Source organism: Diadema setosum, chromosome 16 (assembly GCF_964275005.1).
Source record: "Diadema setosum chromosome 16, eeDiaSeto1, whole genome shotgun sequence".
NCBI classification, from domain to species: Eukaryota; Metazoa; Echinodermata; class Echinoidea; order Diadematoida; family Diadematidae; genus Diadema; species Diadema setosum.
The window spans coordinates 34,332,274-34,352,897 of record NC_092700.1 but is presented as its reverse complement, the minus strand read 5'-3'; the positions used below and the strand labels follow the sequence as shown (position 1 = coordinate 34,352,897).

Here is a 20,624-nt window from a genome sequence, read left to right as displayed (position 1 = left end):
ACACAAAGGTGCATTAACACACATGCCGATGAAAAAATCAGTATTACTTGCCACTGTTAACACGTGCCATGCATCGCAAATCTTCATCAGAGTTAAAAGACAAATCAAGTTGGAATATTTAAAAGAAAAATCACATGGCTGCAAATGAAATGTGCAGACCTAATTGTGGCAAATTGCATTATGGCTTCAAAATAATCAACAGTTTCTTTGCATGCATTCAAACACACAACACAAGGCAAATTATCTCAAAGAGTTGGAAAAAAAATAAACCGGGAATTATTTTTGCATCACATTACAAAAATTGATTTTCAAAAACTATTTCAATTTTGGGTGTGTTTAAGCAAGCCTTCTGTTGGTGAACTTTGTGAATAGCTTGACCGTCAAAATTTCCCGTCCTGACCAAATCTCTTTTGGTATCCGACCGGACTTTTATCATCTTCCTGTGCTTTCAACCTTGTTAGACACATTTTTTTTTTTACAGTAGCAAGTGATTACTGTCACATGCACACACACACACACATACAGAGACAGACGGAAAGACTTCACAAATACAAATTCAGATTCAACCCACACAATAAATGAGCGCTGCCTTTATTTCAACAAATTACAAAGCTAGGATAGAATCATGGTTCGCATAAGGGTGGATAGGTTCTGAAGGAATCAAAAGGTGGCCCAGGTCCAGCGCGATTTAGGTGAGCCGACTTCAGCCCGGATGCATGAATGTGCTCGCCCATCCGTCATTTCCAAGCAGTAATCATGAAAACAATGGTTGTCGTTGATGTATTGCTCACTCCTTCCGTGTTATTTCAGTGAAATCGGAGGGGATGATGATAAAGAAATCTGTCGCCAGGTCTCAGAGGATGCTGGCGGTGCCCTTTGCTCATTAATGGTTTCCAAACCAGTCTGACCCGGAGAAGCGCGGAGCACAGGTGGTGGACTTGCGGCATTAGATGATGAGATAAGGTCGGATGGCAGACCGTCGGGTCGGGAAGTTCACGGTCGCGTTTAAAGGACAGACAAAAGCCATTAAAGACTCTAATCTTGGAGTTCAACGTCTGAGTGGTTTGGCTTTGCCAAAAGTGATTTTTTAGACTTTGCAACAGGACACAATACTTGAAGTTCTGGAAGACATTTTCTCTCTTGCATTAACCCTGTGAGAACCATGTCTTACATGTACAAGTACCATAAACTTCTGAGTTCTCCTTGGACGTAATTCTCAGTGGTTAAAGAGAGCCATAGTCAGAATTCATTGAGAATTCATCTTTTACCCTAATTCTTTTTGTTGTTTGATATCTACGCATCAGCAGAACCTCTGGTAGCAGGTGGGACCGTACAAACTCAGATCTACAGCAGACTATGCCATACTTACCTACGTGTACACCATTAATGCTACTCCCTTACTCTACCTGCTATTTACCGGCAAAGGTTTTTTTTTTAGAGAGAACAACTCTCAGAGAGAGTCTGTAAACACAGACCAGCCATTGTGACGACAGATTCCCCTAGGGCACAGCGGGAAACCCCGCACTCGATACTATATAATGCCCTATCGCAGTAGATACCTCCACTTTCCTTTGCCGGCTCCTGATTCGAACAGTAGTCAGGCGCTAGAATTATTTGGTTCTAACAACGGCACTTTTTTTCCTACATCTACAACCTTAGAAACTTCCCAAGCAACAACTAATTTGGTATAACACGCATTTTCAATAGACACCTGCCCAAGTATACTCTGGAATAGCCTTCAGTGGGTTAAGCAGCCCCTTTAAAGCCTTGTGAGATAGCAGCAAAAGGAGGAAGATGGATGGAAGTCTTTTCCCTGGTGCTGTCTTTAATGGCAATCAGAAATCTGCTTGAGTGATTAACTTTTTTTTTTCTACAGAGACCTGTTGAAATTCTAATTTCTTTGGAATTCCCCAATAGGACTTTTGTTTCAAAGTGCTTGCATTATTATAAGTTTTGTTTTATTCATTTGCCGGAAATAAAGACAAAGCATGAAACAAAAGGAAGGAAAGAAAATGCAGCCAGTCATGCCAACTGGGCTTCAGATTGCTTGGCACAAAAAAAGATCAAAATGAAAGATAGAAGGACTGCAGGTGCTACCATGCTTTTTTTTGTATGATATAAACAGGTGTAGTATGTGAAAATTTGAAAGTTTATTACATTTACCAATCAAATTACTTCATTGGCACAACGTATATTTCAAATTATTACATTGGCACAATGTATATCCTCAAGTGTATTGTTTATAGGAGTGATCTTGGAACCTTCAAGCTGATATAATGTATGCATTTTATGTAGCATACAATTTTATTTTCGATAGTACCAGTGCACCTCGTAGAGTGGGATGAGTATATCTTGGATAGATTCTGTCAGAATTTTCTTGCGCAGATACGGCGAAGAGTAGAAGATATAAATTGAGTTTGCAGTCATTGATATGCTGCATCCTCCTGTATTCCAGTCATAGCAGTTGGCAGTAGCACTCCCATATCAATTTCTCTTGGCTTGAATTGTTGGCCGGAGGAAGATGGAAGGCCCAATTTACACAGCCACCGATTATGGATTCTGACTTGAATTGCAACATTTTTTTTTCACGTGTGTGGACATGATGATCGTGACCATTAGTGAGATTCAAATCACAATATATACACCACTAAAAGTGTGATGTTTCTGAAATAGTCGCAATTATTTGCACTGCGAAATGTGTATGAACACCATGTGAAATTTCATTGTTTTTTTAAACCCCACCCCCCCCCCCCCCCAAAAAAAAAAAAATGCAAGTTGCACGAGACAGTCGAGTCACAGTCAGGTCAAACTCCAAGCGTTGCCCATGCACCGTTTGGCTTCGCTTTTACAAAAAAGCGGTGTGATTTGAGTCGTGATTTTTCTTTGTGAACCGGTGCAATTTTTCTCTTGCCTATGTACATGTGAACCAGAGCACACAAAAAAAAAAGAAGAAAAAAAAGCATGATTTGATCAGGATTCAACTCACGCTTTTTCGATCTGTATGAATGAGCCTATTATCTGCATTCAGAGGGAGCTTGTAATATACTTGTTAATGTGCGGCTGGATGCCAAGCTGGCACTGTATCTTACGCCTTCCTGTCATGGATCCAGAGAGGGAGTTCTCTGTCTGGCACTCGCTGGCAGTGTCCTTCGATCCAGTGGCTGCCAGGAGCGAACAAAAGTAGTCCATCCATCTATTTGTCTGTCTGTCTCGGCCTCCGTCAATCTACAAAAATTTTGTATCTCCCTACAGAGCTGCCAACTAGTACTGATTTTCAGTAATTTCTACTGAAATTGGACAAGAATACTGAAGGTTACAAGCAAATTACTGATTTTAGAAATCATTGTCTGTGATAAATTCTATAACACTGTTAAGGATTACTGATTTTCACTCAAAAAAGGTGCAAATTACTGATTTTCAGCCATCATAGTACTGAAAGGCTTTTACAAAAGTTGGCAGCTCTGTGACCCTATCTTTCCTTCCGCCGAGAAGAGAATGTTCCAGTGGTCTTGCCTGTCTTTCATGGCAGTCTCCACCAGTGTGGACTTTATTCGTCATGAATGGCAGGTGGAAAGCTGGTGAGATCTGGGAGTAAACTCCCAACTCAAAGCTGATTAGCAGTACCAGCTGAGGAATGATATTTAAAATGGTATCCTGTACACTTCTAAGGAAGAAAACTGCTACACAAAAGATAGTTTGTGTAGCAGTGGTGTCAGAATGCATACATGATTGTAGAAAATTCTGATGTGATACCAGGAAAATTATTCCCTAAATATGGATACTGTAAGGAGATGTAAACAGTGCACATGTATGAGGGAAAAAGAGAGAGATATGTACATGTAGCTGGCGTGAAAAAACAGATATACCATTATGTAAGGGCAGATACATACATACAGACAGACAAATAAGGACACATAGTACTTTTAAACTTGTACATACGTTTGGGGCCTCGACATTAGCGGTGGCCTTGGGCCATTAAACATTAATTTTGTGCCACCAAATTTCCCAAAAGGTTATATGTATTTGACCGGATTGGGCAACTTTTCATGATTCAAAATGGATTGTTACGTTTCCTTTCATCACAGGCCACCATTATTTCAAATTCAGAGTTTGGCAGAGTATCGAGTTAGAGTCAAGCCATGCATGTATCTATGTCGTTATCTAGATAGATAGATAGATAGATAGATAGATAGATAGATAGATAGATTGATTGATCAGTATATCAATGGATAGAGAGATAGAAAAGATAAATAGATAAGGCAGATAAATTGATACGTACATGTAGATAGATAGATAGACAATGGATGGATAGATACACATAGATATATAGATACAATGCAGAATGATAAAGAGATAAAGAGATAGAAAGAGATAGAGAAAGAGGCAACTAAAAGAGAAAAGATCGTACAAGGAATGCCAAGGCATTCTCTCCTCTTTGTATCACAGATTTGAGGTACCTTATTCCTACGTAACGGTTAGACTCTCCGGTTATCCTTCCAAGTGGCATCTACATTGCATACTCCAGAAGGGTGAGAGAAGGAAAGAGAGAGAGGAGGAGAGAGGGGTAACAAGGAGAAGGAAGACATTACACCCCAGGGGTGCAGTTGCTGCCCCCTCCCACCCTCGTGGGGGGGATGATCGGCGGGAGGGTCGGTATCCGGTGTAGGCCCCTTACTCATGGATGTATAAACGATGAGTGGACTGCCAACATGTCGCAGGATCGGTCTCGAAGAGCTCGGGAAGCTTTTGATTTGTCATCGCCGTGGGAACCACCTCATCTTGTGGCTGATCTTACCGATTGCACCGACTCCCATCCCATTAAAAAACCATTAAAGACTAGTCCTGAGTATGCTCGGGAAGGTGTCTATGGGATACTCGGGAAGGTGTCTATGGGAAATGTGTGCTATAGCAAAATCAACCTGTCCTCAATGGGGATAGGCCTACAGAGAAAAAGGGAAGAGTGAAATATATTACTAATAGTGCATGATTTTGAATGCACTTTATGGATAATATTCACAAACAAGTGTATGATTAGCCCAAGTGAAGTTTCATACCACATTGGCATTTGACCTTGGTTTTAGGGGTCTGTGTGCTTGTGGTTTTTCACATGCACGTAGCTGATATTGAGGATGGCGGGGGAAAGGTTAGAACAAGTTAGAATGATTTTAACAAATGCCCAAAATCTAGTACATTTCCTGAAGATTGGTAAAAGATTGTAGGTGAAGGTTACTGATGTTTCCTCAGAGTTCTTATCTTGAATTTGTAGCAACCAGTGACATTGGATTGAAGACTGACATATTATCTATGCCATTTATTTGAAAAAAAAAATGCAAAGCAGTTGCCGGCCACAGTAGAAAACTTCATATTGTCCTTGGTTTGAGGAGACCTTGCATCTCAATTGGCGTATATTGGTAAACCTCTCAACTCCATTTTTTTCTTGTAAACATAGATACTGATATTGAGTTCTGTAAAAGTACTATTATCAATGAAGTCCAAAATAATGTTCCTGCATAGTTTGATATCAACACTGCAGTTACAAATGTATATTGTAAGATTTAACCCATTGAGGAAGAGTTCCGAGTATACTCGGGCAAGTGTCTATCATGGGAAATGCGTGTTGTAGCAAAGTCAGCCCATCCTCAATGGATTAAGATAAAATACATGTCGATAGAGAGATAGAAAGATGGATAAGATATACCATTGTAGATAGTTAGGTAGACAGATAAGATACCCTGTAGATAGATAGATGGATATACACATGTAGATGGATGGATGGAAAGATACTTTTGTAGATAGATACAATACTGTAGATAGATAGATAGATAGATAAATATTGTGAATAGATAAATGGATAGATGCACATGAACTTACGTTGTACTACTATTTTTGCATTTTGCACTATATTCAAATATGCATCCTATTTCAAATTCAGTATATTCTGTGAAAAGTATGAAAATGAAGTTTGAAAAAGTTTGAGAGAGAGAGAGGGAGAATAGATGGACAGACAGACAAACAAAGGTGATCAGATATCAGCCTTCATATGGGTCAGAATTAATTCAATGGTTTGGAAAATGACAACCATGACTGCAAGATTATTGACCAGACCCACTTCGAATCCAGGGGCTTATGAGAGATGTTGATATGAGAGCCAGACTGTGTGTCTGTGTGTGTGTGTGGGTGGGTTATAAAGCTGGGCCAAGATACGCTCCCCGGATGTGGAAAAGTATCTGTGTGCACCTGTTTGTTTTCACTGCGGCTGTCAGAGAGATCCCAGATGCAGACACTTTTGTTGTTTTGTTTTTCATTGTTTTCTATCTAGGGTATATTTATTTGTGCCCCCCCCCCCACCCCAGGGGAAGTAAGGATGGGTAGACATATTTCCTACCACAGGTATTATCATGCATGTGTGGTTCCAGTACTCAGATAGATACAGAATGCAGCCAATATGTCAGTAAAACCTTGGTCACAACCCACCGTACTTGCAAGTGCGTGCTGTCTACCTGCAAAATTGTTGGCAAAATTTTGGGATGATCTGTACATAGGAAGTACTGCCTCAGTATGGATTTTGGAGCACGCAGACACACCGTAGCACTTTTAGGACACCAGAACTTTCACTGCGTTCGGGCTACGGAGTCATACTAAAATACGGATTGACGTACTCGCTCTCGGCTCTTGCCACTCTCTCTCCACGTTTTCAGAAAAACATGAATGCTGTAGTCTATCTCCGCCAAACATGTACAAACTATAAGCACGCCTGGTGGGTTATCTGGTGCTCTGAGCTGTGCTGGTTGAATATGCCTTGCGCTGTAGTCACAGTTCGAGCATCACAAACCAACATAAACATCTTTCCTCAGTGACAATTGTTTGAAATATCTCAAAATAGGAGATAATGTGAGGACACTTTGTGGTCTTCTTATGTGTTTTCATGAGGACCAATGAAAGCAAAAATCAATTCAAATTCCTTATACAGTACCTCAATTTGGATTAGTAGAAATGGAAAAGGATAGCTAAAATCTGAGGGGTGGATAAAAATCATTTTCTGTATTTTTATACTAATACGAAAGTTGTATGAACCCAGAATCAAGTGAAGCAAAGCAAGATTGCAAAATTTGCAAGATTTTATTCAGTCTTTTTTTTTTTTTTGGGGGGGGGGATGGTAAGGGAAGGAGTTTCGTTACATGCTCCCCTGCAACATTTGTAGAGAGCGAAAAAGTTGCACAAAATTCATGTCGTATCTGCCTGATCATGTCGGCTCGCATGATGGCTACGTCCCGCAGAGGAGAAGAACATTATAAAACGTAGAGTAGGAAGAAAAGAGCGCATGTCCTCGACCTGTTGATTCTCGATTTGGCCAAGGTAGACCTGACCAGGAGTTTCCTGTTGTTTGGCACGTACCCCTGGACACACGGCAGGGGGGCGCGTGACCAAGCACCGGTCAGCACAGACAGGCAATGGTCGTAATTTCATCCTCCCTCTCCCTGGCCCCACCCCCACGGTTCTTAGTAGGCAATTCGGATTGTCATGCAGAAACCTTTGCATGTCCTTCATTCGTAATACAAGTAGTGCCATTATTTTTTCTCTTTTTCGTGCTCGTCCTTCACCCAGTTTTCTGCATGGTGTTTTCCTTTATATGATGTATAATTCCCTCATACAAGCTCTTGTCAAGTGACAGCACAGACTACGGTATAAGCAGTTATTTTCGCGATGGTTTACTTTTCGCAAATTCGTGAGTCATAGTTTGATTGTGAATTTAGCAACACACGAAAATGTCGCAATGCACCAGGGTATGTCCAATTATGATGTTGTCGGTGTAAATTCGCAAAAACAACATCCCCCGAAAATGTCTGTGCACTCCTCATTCGTGAAAATATCTGGACGTGACAGCTCATACAGTAGTACAGTTAACCTTTATATGATGTGATGTGTAATTTGCGAGGACCCTCACCAAATGGCAGCTCAAAGTGGTACAGCTGTAGTTGTAAATCGATCCATTGTAGACGAGTCTGCTGGTAGACGCTGTAGACGAGAATGCTCTGGCAGGTGTCTATGGGAAATGCATGTTACAGCAAAATCAGTCCGTCCTCAGTGGGTTAAATGGTATCCCGATGTCTCCAATAAAATTGAATTGAGTCAAAGCCACAGATCAAAAATCTTGAATCCGTTTTGTTCTTCTTTTTTTACTTTCAGCTTCTTCTGTCATTCCTGGGTAAGGTCGTTGACCAGGAGTCCCACAACAAGATGTCGCTGAACAACGTGGCCATGATAATGGCTCCTAACCTCTTCTCGGGACACGCCATGTCGCGCAAGAAGTCCCCCGACTACCGCGAGCTCCAGATTGCGGCGGGCACGTCCAACATCATGCGCATGCTCGTCAAGTACCACGCCGTCCTCTGGGTGGTAAGAGCTTTGCTAAGAGGCATCCTGACTGTGTGAATTGTTTGACAAAAAATGAAATTATTGGCTCAAAATAGACACCAAGACAGAAATAAGGAGTTACAGCAAGTAAGCTGTCATACTATGTAATAGGTACATATAATGGCCATTTATAGGTGCCCTTTTTAATAGTGATGATAATGATGATGATGGTGGTGGTGATGGTTATGATGGTGATGATAATAATGACAGTAGGGGTAATCGAAAGAATAATGGCAATGATGATGACAGTACTGTTGATACTACAATGTACTACTAATAATCATATACTTTGAATATTATCAAAATAGTAGTGATAGTGATAACAAAGGTGATGGTGATGATCCTAAGAAAGAAAGATAGTGAAAATGATGAAGGCTTTCATCATTTGAACAAATTCCTTTATTTCCCCAGGGTAGCCTCTTCATAGTTAGCACTGCTATTCCTCTAGGCCCTACGGTTATGATTGTTCCACCATTGCCACTTTGTATTCTCTTTTTATTTTTTTATTTTTTTTTATGCCTGGTTAGAAAGACATCTTGTCTGAGAATGTCAAGACCAGAAAGGATTTGAACCGTGAATCACCTGTGTTAAGAGTCTAGAGCCTTTACCTGTGCACCACAGTGAACTCACTAAACATTGCAGTCTTGATCTGAATTTGCTCAAACCCTTATTGATCAGTTCCAATCACATATTCTGTGATTTCCATCTCAAAGAACTCTGTTTATGTGTCAGATATTGCTGCAAAGTACTGAAGTGAAAAAAACCTGATGTGCATGAAACACAATTATTATAGAAATTGTAAACTACATTTTCTCTCTCAAAAACTAACAGGTTCCCTTCCGGATGCTGGAACAGGTGCGGAAGATGTACGAGATCGACAGTAAGAGGTCGAGGGATTCGAAATCGGTAATTTGACCCCGCCCCTCTCTTTGTTCGTTTGCTGATATTATTGTTGTTAGTGTTTCTTTCCTTGTGTACTCCCCAAGAACCAAAACCTTACCATGCATTGCCGTGATGATGCTGAACTCTAGAGTTTTGACATGAATTATCTGCTTTCCGTCTTTTACAACCCATCTTTTCCCCTTCATAAACGTATGTCTATCATTTAATTTCCGACGCGCAGCATTGCCCATGGTAACGCTATATTCCACCATGTTTTTATATATGATAAATACCTCCACCCAGTAAATGATGCTGAAAAGATAGTAACATAATCATTACTTTCAAGACTTTACCACAATATCTTCCAGGAAGTCCATACCATTGTGTTGTCAAAGCTGCCAAAATTTCAAAGCTTAGATCAAAATTTAAATGGGTGCACAGAATGAGGCTAAACTGACATCGTTTTTACTCTGTTCCTGCAAGGTAATTTCCCTGAGAATCAATACACAGTGCACAGGGTTAATATCAGGAATACAGTAGGTTAGGGTTAGGGTTAGACTTGATATACAATTTTGTACTTTTTGCAGGTATACGTACATATGTAGAGTAATCTAATAGTATTCTTTCGTATATCTTGTAACTCTATTTGATTTTTCCTTCCATATTTTGAATGTTTTCTTTTGTTTTACTTCTGAAAGATATGTTTTGCAGTGATGATATGCATGGCGTGTATTAGCCTCCTTTTCAGGCACTTAAACATAATACCCTCCACATAAAAATACTTTCTATCTAGCCCTGTTGCTTATGTATGTAATTCAGAATTCAGAGTTGCTGCATGTACTGTACATGATATTCATTAAAATTTGCCAAGAGCATTTTCTTTTCTTTCTTTTTTTTTTTGGGGGGGGGAAGGTGGGGGTGGGCTGGTACTTTGCTGTAAGTGTCGGCTTGATCCTTTCTTTCTTATCTATTTCCACCCTGCCTTTTTCTGGCATCATACATTTATTTTAAAGTGCTTTATGTGGCACTTTATTTTGAGTTATCCCCTTTACACATGAAGATTTTTATTGCAAAATGAGCTAAGTGCCGTTGTTAAACATTTCAAAGTACACTAGTGCAAGTTCATCATCAGATAGAGCAAAATTAAACCTTTGCAGTAATACCTCTTCTTGTGACAGAGCAAGGAATATTCTAGAAGTTCTGATTAAAAACATCCTGTATTTTCTTATTATTTTCTTTGTTTTTAGCAACTTTAATCACTAGTATCTCAACTTAACAAGAATGAAGTTAGCTCATTTGCCGATAAAACTCTTCATGTACTTTTTCATAGTGCCATATACCTGTCCCCTCATTTCACTCACAGAATTACATTGTGCATTATCTCTCCACGTGCGAATTCTGTGTATTTTGAAAGTTCATGAATACGTAAAATGTTGGTCATACTGAGTACAATTGTAAGCAGTCACATTTTGTGTGCAGTAGGTCCTACTGTTGTGTATATTGTGGTACCTCTACTTGTCAAAATGAGTGTTGTGAATGCTGTGTCAGTCATACACCTTTGTACATGTTCATGCTATGTGTTTTCCCTCTGCTTCTCCCCCCCCCCCTTCCTGCGTCCACCCATCCCCCCCCCAAAAAAAAAAAAAAATGAGATCCCCACACAATTTTGTCTGTCCCTCTCAGCCCGCCCATGTTGTCACACCCCTACGCCTTGCCAATACCTGTATTTAAACCAGCCACAAACCTCAATGTGTACCACAGTCTAGTATGGTTCATGTGTCATATGTATCTATTATAGGCACCGTTCATTTTAATGACATACATGTATGTAGGCCAACAATTCAAAAATGCATGTTTTCCCTTGCAATGTGGAGAGGTATATCTGTAGCCCTCTTTTATTTTGTTTATCTTTTTTTATCAAAGCAAGCCTTAAATGCTCCCCAAGTCTTTCCCTATAAATGTCAGATGGTACGATGGTAGGATGTATTCCTCCCTGAAGTCAGATGCATGTTTTATCTCTTTTACCCCTCTCTTCCCATCACATCAAATCCTTTTCCTCTGGACGTGTTTACATGGTGCCATCTCTCTATCTTTCCATCGCCTTTTTTCTTTTCCCCCATCATCTAGGTGATGACACTGTTCAAGAGAACGAAGGACAAGAAAAGTGGCATTTTTGAGGTTAAAAAGAATGAAACAAAATGCATTCAAACTTCATTTCATCGTGCATCTTGCTTTACATGTGCAAGCAGCTTTTTCTGGCATCTCTCATTTTATGTATTTTATTTTTTTTTTCAATGTCGTGTCAGCTTTCCACAGCAATCTCTGCTGCCTCCCTTTTTTGCATGTTGTTGAAAGTTCATCTGCCCCAAAGTGTTTTCACTCTTTTGTCTATGAGTTTGTCATTATTATTTGATTATTCATGAATAATTGATCACACAGTGCATGATTGTGAGCCTAGAGTCATTGCCATCATTTTTTCTTTTCAGACCGTATTTCAACAAAGTATGTTTACTTCATTTATCTGACCAATTCAAATGCACAATCACCACTACTACATGTATACTCTTTCGACATCCCATTTTTTTCACTCAATCAGAAACATGATGTCCCCACAAAGAGTATAACAAAGTGTGCACAATCTTTGTTGCCTTAGATTTCATTTCTCAATTCTTTTATAAGCTGCAGTCACACTAGCAAAACTTCTCAAAGTTAAATTTCCCAAGTTTTGTCTGACTAAGTTAAAATGCAAAGCTCATGACAATTTCGCACGAAACTGCTTGCAAAACTTCTCACTCAAACAAGAAAAATTTCCCAAACTCCAGCAGATTTTCTCAATGTTTGTGAAGTCTGAGTGCACACGGCTTAAACTTCACAAAGTTTGTGAAGTCTGAGTGCACACGGCTTAAACTTCACAAAGTTTGTCATGTGACCAGCCCACGTCCTGTTTGCGATGCCTCCAAAGCCATCAGACAGCGTGCACTTTCTTCGTTGTGGTGCATGCTCACCAGTGACCTGAACATCAGGGGGGCATTTCATGAAGCGCTTTGGTCGGATTTCTTTTTCTCACAAACTGTTACAAGCTAACTGAAATCCTTGCATCTGATTGGTTGAGAACAAATTTTTCCATCAACTTTGTTGGACAAAATGCTTCATGAAATGCCCCCCCCCCCCCCCCCGAACATATTGTGAACTGACACTTAGAGAAGTTTTGCTTCCAGTGTGAATGAAAGAGCAAACTTCGTGAAGAGTTCTCAAAGTTTTCCCACTGTGACTGTGGCTACAAGTTTTTTGTGCCCCTCTCACCTTCAGTCACCCCAAGTTATTTTTGTGCATCTACTTAACCCTTTCCATACCATTCCCTGCCTCTGTATGAGAGAGAAAAAAAAATAAGAAAAAATTATAGTAAAAGAATTCCACACAGGAAATTATTGGCTCCATGCGTCAAATCTGCACACCACTGCATAACCCACTCTCAAGACATCAATGTCGTTCATTTACTTATTGATTCGTGGCATGAATGTTGTATGTGTATGTGCATTTGTTTGATGTGATATCTTATTGAATAGCACATTCTGAATTAGTAGTTGTTTTTTTGTTTCTGTATGTCTTTTATTTTTCTTTTAAAACTGAAAACGCTTCTTGAATTCTGTTTATTTTCGTCCAAAATGTTTGGCCTCCATTTTGGAAACATTGCAAGCCGCGTGCCAATTTCCTAATCTTACTACTTGGTACAGTGCTGTTGAAAAGTCCCAATTTTAAGCTGTTCAATTTAGATTCAGTGTATAAACTTGTCCAGCACTTTCTGGCGCTTTCTTTTCAAAGTACATACTGCCATCTTTACCTCTTGTGGTATTTTTTTTCCACTTTGATTTCTTTTATAGCAGCAAATGCAAGTGATTAGTGTTAGCATGTGAATATTGTTTTCATACTGTCGTTTATTAACCCCTAGAGAAAGAACTGATTTTGCTGTAGCACACATTTCCTGTAGATCATGCCTACCTGAGTATACTGGAGGCTAATCTATGAGGGTTATTAAAGGCAGTTCAAAGAAAGTGATTAGTTTTCAGCTTGGGAATTGCTGTTAGTTTGTGGAGGTCAGTGCCGTATATAAAGAGAGTCTGGCCTACTCGGTTTTTGGCTTATGAGTTTTGAAGCTTGTGATTGGTCAAAAGTGGTCCCGTGATCTTTGTGGAGCCATGTCGTTACCAAAGTGCGCTCATACGCAGTGCCCGTTGTTCACTACCCCTTATTTTGGTAGGTTTTCATTATTACGTCTGAGCGTACACGCTAACCCTGTAACGCGTAATATGCTGGGCAAAGACATGGCGTCCAATTTACGAGTTTGCCAGACTCTCTCTATATACAGCACTGGTATACGTAGGGGGAGAGCTCCCTCTCTTGCCTCCTTTGAGATAGTGCGATTTCATGGCTCGCTCAAGGCCTACTGAGAGTACTGTAAAACCATAAGATTTTCGCTTGGATGATTCTTTCGTGAATTTCCAGAGGAGCCAAGATTCCCGAAAGTAAAATGCATGTCAAAGGTTTGTCTACATAATGTACAATGTATTGAGTAACAGTGGCAATTCACAAAAGTTTTCTGCTGTAAAAAAAGGCTGTCAGGCTCTAACTCGCGAAAGTTTCATGCCATGAATATTTCTGGTTTTACAGTAGGGGAAGTGTGGGAGAGTTGAGCCACTGGGAGAGTTGATCCAGGCCACCTCACATCTTCATAGTGACTGACAGCAGTCAGCTGCTGCCATTTCTTGTTCATGCCTATGATTAACTATATACCAGTGTATGAGGCAGCGACGTTGGACGAAGCATGACAAAATAGTCAAAGAAAAACCATTTTTGGTCACCAAAAGTGAATGTCCACTTGTCAGATATGTGGTTTTCTCTCACACCTATGGTAGAGGATAAGTGCGAATCAGTTGGAGTAGCAGATAGTCTGTATATCATTTGTTTCTTTCAGCAAATTTCAACATGTTTGGTGTGGTCACTTTCGTAGGTTTTGAGGGTTAGTTTAAATGGCGACTATGGGGAGAGTTGTGCCAACGTGTTGAGGGAGAGTTGTGCCATGGCTAAACCCTGTATTCCTATGGCTCAGCCCTCAAGTGGCTCAACCCTCCCTTCAAGTGGCTCAATGAGTGTCATTTTTTGGTCAAAGAAACGGGTCTGTAATTGGATGAGGTGAGGAATATTGGAAAGGTATGTGGTGTTCTCGCCAGGGGTGACGCCCTACAGGCGGTTTCTTCTTCCTAACACCAACAGTTGACTTATCACGCAAATCCAATCAGGGTGCATCTAGAAATCCTGATCATGTGATCGTAGGTGGACCCCAACAACATCCACATTATCCATCCGATGACCCGTAAGTCAAACAGACGCCCCGCCTCCTCTGTTACCATTCATTACACCATCTTTCCTTAGATAGGTTTCCATAGTCATTTTCTTTTATAAGCCTGAACTTCTTAATATGATATGTAGGGCCTATAGCATAGTGGCTCAACTCTCCCAACCCCGTGGCTCAACTCTCACCACATCAAGGGAGACTTGAGCCATTTTGCAAAATATTTTTGTTGAAGTGTCACCCCCAAGTTGTTTGTGCTAGGTGTCTTATTGGGCTATCATATTATGCCTGAATAGTTGTAGTATATACCAGCGAACGAATAATCCATAAATTGTGTATAGTTATTGAACAATATCACTAAATGTAAAAAGTGGCTCAACTCTCCCACACTTCCCCTATTTGTTATTTTTGTAGGGCATTGTTGTAGATCGACTGTTGGCTCATACTGAAATGGCAATAGAGCTGTGATCCTTCAAAATTTCTCTTTTATAGCGTCTGTCAGGGGAAAATGGTGATCAATTTTTGCAACAAAAAATCAAAATGATAGTAATAGAATTAGCTGCTTGATATTGTGATTCTAAGAGCAATATAACTTGACATACTGTTTTTTTCTCTCTGTCTCTCTTGTGATTATTCACATTTGACGGAAGTCAGGCTCCGCGCAGTCTTCAACATAAGATGAGGAATTACAAAGTCCTCATTTTGATAGTTTTGTGTGTTTGTATGTACCACGATGTACATTGTGAAACCTTTGCATTGTCACTGCTCGAGGCCTTGTGAATCTGTTATCTAAACCTGTGTTGATAAATCATCTGATTCCATCATATGTCAGATACTAATTGAGAACGTGCATCATGCCTCGAAATCATCTCACTGTCACAATCTGGCAGCATGACTGAATTTTATATTTTCATGAATTTTGATATTTTCCTTTACTTTACGGCACTTCGCCATACTTATCCATCCTAGTTTTACAATTGCTAATCGTCACCCTCAACGCAAATAGGAGAATATGGAATAGCAATTGTGAAACTAGGATGGATAAGTATGGCTTCACTAGTAAATAAGATGCTCACTACTGAGTATTCTGTTTCTGCAGTCACAGAGAAGATAATCCACTTGTATTAGATTTTTTCCCCATGGATTTTGTTATAGTTTGCAAAGTACAATGTATCAGCCGTTAACTTAGATGAAGTGAAGAAATATAATTTGTATAGTTCATATGAAACAGTGCCCTTTTTCAGATGGTTGTAGGAGTACAAGATTGACTTGATATATTGAAGTGTACTGTACACTTGCAGACCTTCCAAGTCTTCCTGATTATGGAGGAAGCTCCCTGAAAAAATGAAATATTTTTTCATGTCCTGACTAGAGAATATCAAAATCTTCTTGAATTGGGAATGATCCTTGCCCATTGAGATGCGTCTCAATCACAAGAATCTAAACCCAATTGTTCTTTGGAATCTCACCGATTTTGACTAGGAAATGTTGACAGGTTTGCGCTTTATTGTGTGACATAATTATCAAGAAGCAATACATCATCGATGAAACAATGGGGCGAGACAGGATGTCAGTTGATAAATTCATCCTTGTGTCATGATATGTTCATCTCTTTAACTTTTTAACAAGTTCTTATGTATGACTCACTTCTTTCATTTCCCCCCTTTAACCCGGTGAGGACGGACTGATTTGGCTAACACATGCATTTTCCATAGACATCTGCCTACTCTAGACTCGTCCTCATTGGGTTAAGAGTCGAGCTGACAAATAGACACAGGGTAGAGAGATCGGATAAGCAGTTAGCGTGATGTAGAAAACTATTGAAGTTTTGTCGGTCGTAGTTTAAACTTTTGCGTGCTTTGAAAGCCACTTGGCACAGAAAACCGCATAAAGTTGTACACACTGTCAAAAGCCCCAGACACAGAAAGGGTTAATTAAGACAAAGTAGTAAGCCAACCTTTTTTTCTGTTCTCCTTTTTATTGTAGGAGGTTCTGGAGGGCATCATCAGGATACAGACGCCGGGGGCGGAGTCTGGCGAGAAGGTGCGCACCACCATCCAGCTCAGCGACAAGACCACGGCGGGCGACATTGTGGCCAAGTTCACGGAGGATGCGTCTTTCGTGAACATCGAACCCGCCCCGCTCAAGCGCAACAGCCTAAAGCGGCGGAGCCGAAAGAAGTCCATTCAGAGGTGAGGAGGCGGAAGACGTTGACACTCTTTTCGCAGCGTCATTGCACTATAGTTCACATGCAAATTTTCATTTTGTTTCATTTTATGTTCTTATTTCTCAATGAAAAATACATGAAATGTAAGCAATGCATAATCAAAGCATAATATACAGCTTGGATGCACAATAAAATATTATTAACATGTAGAATATAGAAAATACATGTATTACAAACATATTCTGTAGAGATGTGTGTTAGATTCATATCTCAGAGAGCTCATGAGGAGCTTTTGTGGCTCAGCGGTTAAGACCACAAACTTATCAATTGCAAGGTCCCTGCTTCAAGCCCCCTGGCTGCAGTGGTTGTGCCCCAGGCAAGACACATTATCCTTGTTGCTTTAGTTCATTTCAGGGGACTTACAGCCGTTGGTCATGTACTAGTGTAATTGCTTGCTTACTAGCCTTTAATTCTTCCTTAGTGACCACTTGAAAAAATAGATGAGTAAAAAAAAAATCATTATTCATTATTCAAAATCTTGTGGTGTCCAAATGTTGTGATCTTGCTCTTATTTGTTTTTCGACAGGAATTCCAGCTTCGAGTTTCTGAGCAACATCACCCCCAGCAAAGCACCCAGGTTCTACCTCTACGAAGTTGGCGGCAGCATCGGTGAGTTCCTCAAGAATATCTTCCAGGGAATGTGTTTGGTGAGGAGTGGTGGTAGTGTTGCTGATTCTGGTGTTGCTCCACTGGTATCCATTGCTTCCTATTTTTTTGAGGATCATACGATGTACACCCTTCTTGGAGGCCCTGCTGGCATCTCTGAGTGTTGTCATGGAGATGGCAGTTTTAAAGGCATCTTTATGAGTCGGGAAATGAAGATCAAAGTGATGGTGTGCCACAATATGTCATCAGCCTCACACGATTCTTTTACAACACTAAAATGGTGTCCATTTTACTTAAGGATGCATAATACTATCAAAATTGTATAATACTATATTAAAGTCTGGTTATGTTGCCTGATTTGATCTCACATAGGTCAACTCGCACAATGCCAGAGAAAATCTACAGACTTCAGAGAATGTCAACTCAAGTGGAAATCAACAAAATAAAACAAAACAAAATAAAGAAAAATATATTGGGACTTTATCACACACAATACTTCACAGAGGAATGTGTGTGTATGTACATGTATTGCATCCATTTGTACAACGTTGACTTACGCGTGGTTTATTGTAATCGTGCTTACCTAATGAATTGACAGATCTTTTGTTTGTTTTCTTTTTTCCTCTCTTTATATTGTGATATTTGCAACAAGTTACAGTGGGCAAAAACAGACAGGTGTTTGTTTTCAGGCCGGTACAATTGTAGTTTTTGATTGTTTTTTTCCCTAAGCAGTGAAAAAGAGAGATTCCTGTGATTAATTAGTTTTTAAAAAGTTATTGTAATATTTGATCCATTCTGTTGTCGGCAGGAGAGCGATGTCTGGATCCCGATACCAACATGATGGCCCTGGTCCGGGTCAACCCAACCGCAGAGTGGATTATCAGGTCCAGGCCCTGTTGAGCACTCGGCACCAGTTAGCCTGCGGGACCAGGACCCGGAAACAAAATGGACAACCTCCCCAGCTTGTGTGCCAATGCCGATGACTACGCACATTTTTGTTTTTTCAGTAGGACCAGCATCAGAGATGATGATGGGATCAGTCTAGTACCTTGTACTAGCAAAACCTGTCGAGAAGTTGCACGGTGAAACTCGCAATTTTTTGCTTCTCGTCTTGCTGTTCATGTGCCACTGTAATCAGGGAGTAGGTTGAACGCTGTGTCGTTCCCAGATTATCCCTGCTCCAAACACTTTGACACTTTGCATGCTCAGCACTATTAAAAATGTTCGTCATCTGCATTTTGCAGAGAAGAAGAGAAAAGAGAAAAAAAACACGAACCTGGAAATGGTTAGCTCATGAAACAGTTCGTTCATTCGTTCGTTGCGCCGAGTTTTCTGTTGATATTTGTTTCATCGCTGTGTTTGCGTAGGGCATGCTCGTTTGCCCGAAACAGAACTGAGTGACCGTGACAGCTAATTTGAGGGATATGTAGGAGATGAACTCATTTTTAAAGTCACATAGATCGAGACATCCACAATAAGGACGTCACGACATTCAGCAAGCCTCGCGAGCAAGATGAGTGACGACGTGATAATGGAATGACTAGCCTCCCCTCTTCAGCGCCGGCCGCCTTTCTGCGAGGAGAAATTTTGAGTTTGTTTTAAAACTTGATGCACGAGGCCCGTTTCTGTGAAGCTCAATGTCATCACCATAGAAACCGATTCCCTTGATTCCATGTTGGGGCCCTCCTCATTTGGACTCTTTGGCATTTAGATTGTGTAACTCACAGAGATATGGACATACATGTATGCGTAGTTTATGATATTTATGTGGATATGCAATCTTTTTAGAATAAATTTAGCCGACAAAGAGACATGATAATGACATCTGCAGAGAGCTACATTATGTGGTGTATAAATTCAGTGCAAATTATAGCCAGCAGTTTACATGTATATCATTTTTTTTTTTTTTTTTAATGTTGCAATTCTGTAAGGCTGGTTACGTAAAAAAAAAAAAAAAAAAAAAGTGCCACAACTCCAGTTTCTACTTTGGAAAAAAAAAACACAAAAATGAAACAAAGATAGAAGTGAGCACCAAAGATTACATGTTTCAGTCCCCTCAACTTGGTACTGTGCCTTACACTGTGTGATTGATAAATATACAATTTGGTACAAACTTGTGTTTCTGGTCTGGAATGGCATCAAATGTGTACCCACGAGATCTATTTTATGTATGAGAAAAATTTGATTGAACACCTGAAGTTGTTCTTGTATTATTATGTCCACAAGACTGGAATTCTCTTAAAGGAGTATATAACAGTTTGACACTTTATTTATATGTAGAGTATATATAAAAGTATAATGCACATGAAGACGATGGAACACAGATATTTTTGTTTTCACAATTGACACACTCATACGGTTTCTTTCATTCACCAGACGTGCCAAGATTTATGAATATTGGATGGATTCTAGCATAATTCATGGGTTTTATTATGTTGGATTAATGCGTTTTATTTGTTTGTTTGTTTTCCGGTGGGGGTTATGACTTGACAAATGTGTGTGATAAAGGGGAAGTTTCACTCTCTTGACAAATCAATTATTTTTGTATGTTACATGTATATTCTTATCAGGCCAAGGAACAAAGGAGAATATATTTGTACAACTCATGTTTTAATAGTGGCAATAGTCAATTACTTGTGTATCGCAACGTATGACTAGAAAGACTTTCAAATCTGTTTTCTCAGCGAAGTATTTTCAGCACTTCCACATCACGTAGGCTGACTAGACTTGGAAAAAAATATTAGTGGTGTGTTCCGACATTCTATGTCATCTCTATAGCGTAGTGATTGACTAGCATTAATGCATGCAATTTGCCTTTTCAGGCAAGTTTGACAAATTTTTGGCACTGGTCTGTGGCAGTGTGTTGCAGCGTGAGTGTGACACATTTTTGGTATTACGCCATCTTTGTGAAAGTAGCAAATCTATGAACAGACTGATCTCGATATAAAGATAATAGTCACACAAACTGCTGTGATGCGGGTCACGTTGTACCTCATGGCAATTGAAAAATACTCACAATGACATTGCAGCAGGGTGCTACATAAGCACTTATCTGATTGCCCGGGGCAAGTGAAAATCAAAGTCAGGGAAGTGTTTTGGAACAGTAAGAAAAAAATGCTTGCCCGCAGTGGGCAAGCAAAAAGT

The 20,624-nt window shown here is 40.0% G+C and overlaps 1 protein-coding gene across 1 annotated transcript in view; it reads left to right on the top strand.

Annotated features, from left to right (window-relative positions):
- The window catches only part of LOC140240021 (rho GTPase-activating protein 18-like), a 138,822-nt gene extending 120,331 nt beyond the window's left edge, over positions 1–18,491 (top strand). Inside the window, exons 12-17 of the mRNA XM_072319832.1 lie at positions 8,188–8,397; positions 9,247–9,321; positions 11,425–11,475; positions 16,634–16,839; positions 17,401–17,483; positions 18,289–18,491. Coding sequence (XP_072175933.1) covers positions 8,188–8,397; positions 9,247–9,321; positions 11,425–11,475; positions 16,634–16,839; positions 17,401–17,483; positions 18,289–18,380 — 717 coding nt within the window. The 3' untranslated portion in view covers positions 18,381–18,491. The remainder of the gene's footprint in view (positions 1–8,187; positions 8,398–9,246; positions 9,322–11,424; positions 11,476–16,633; positions 16,840–17,400; positions 17,484–18,288) is intronic.
- The last annotated feature ends 2,133 nt before the right edge of the window (positions 18,492–20,624 follow it).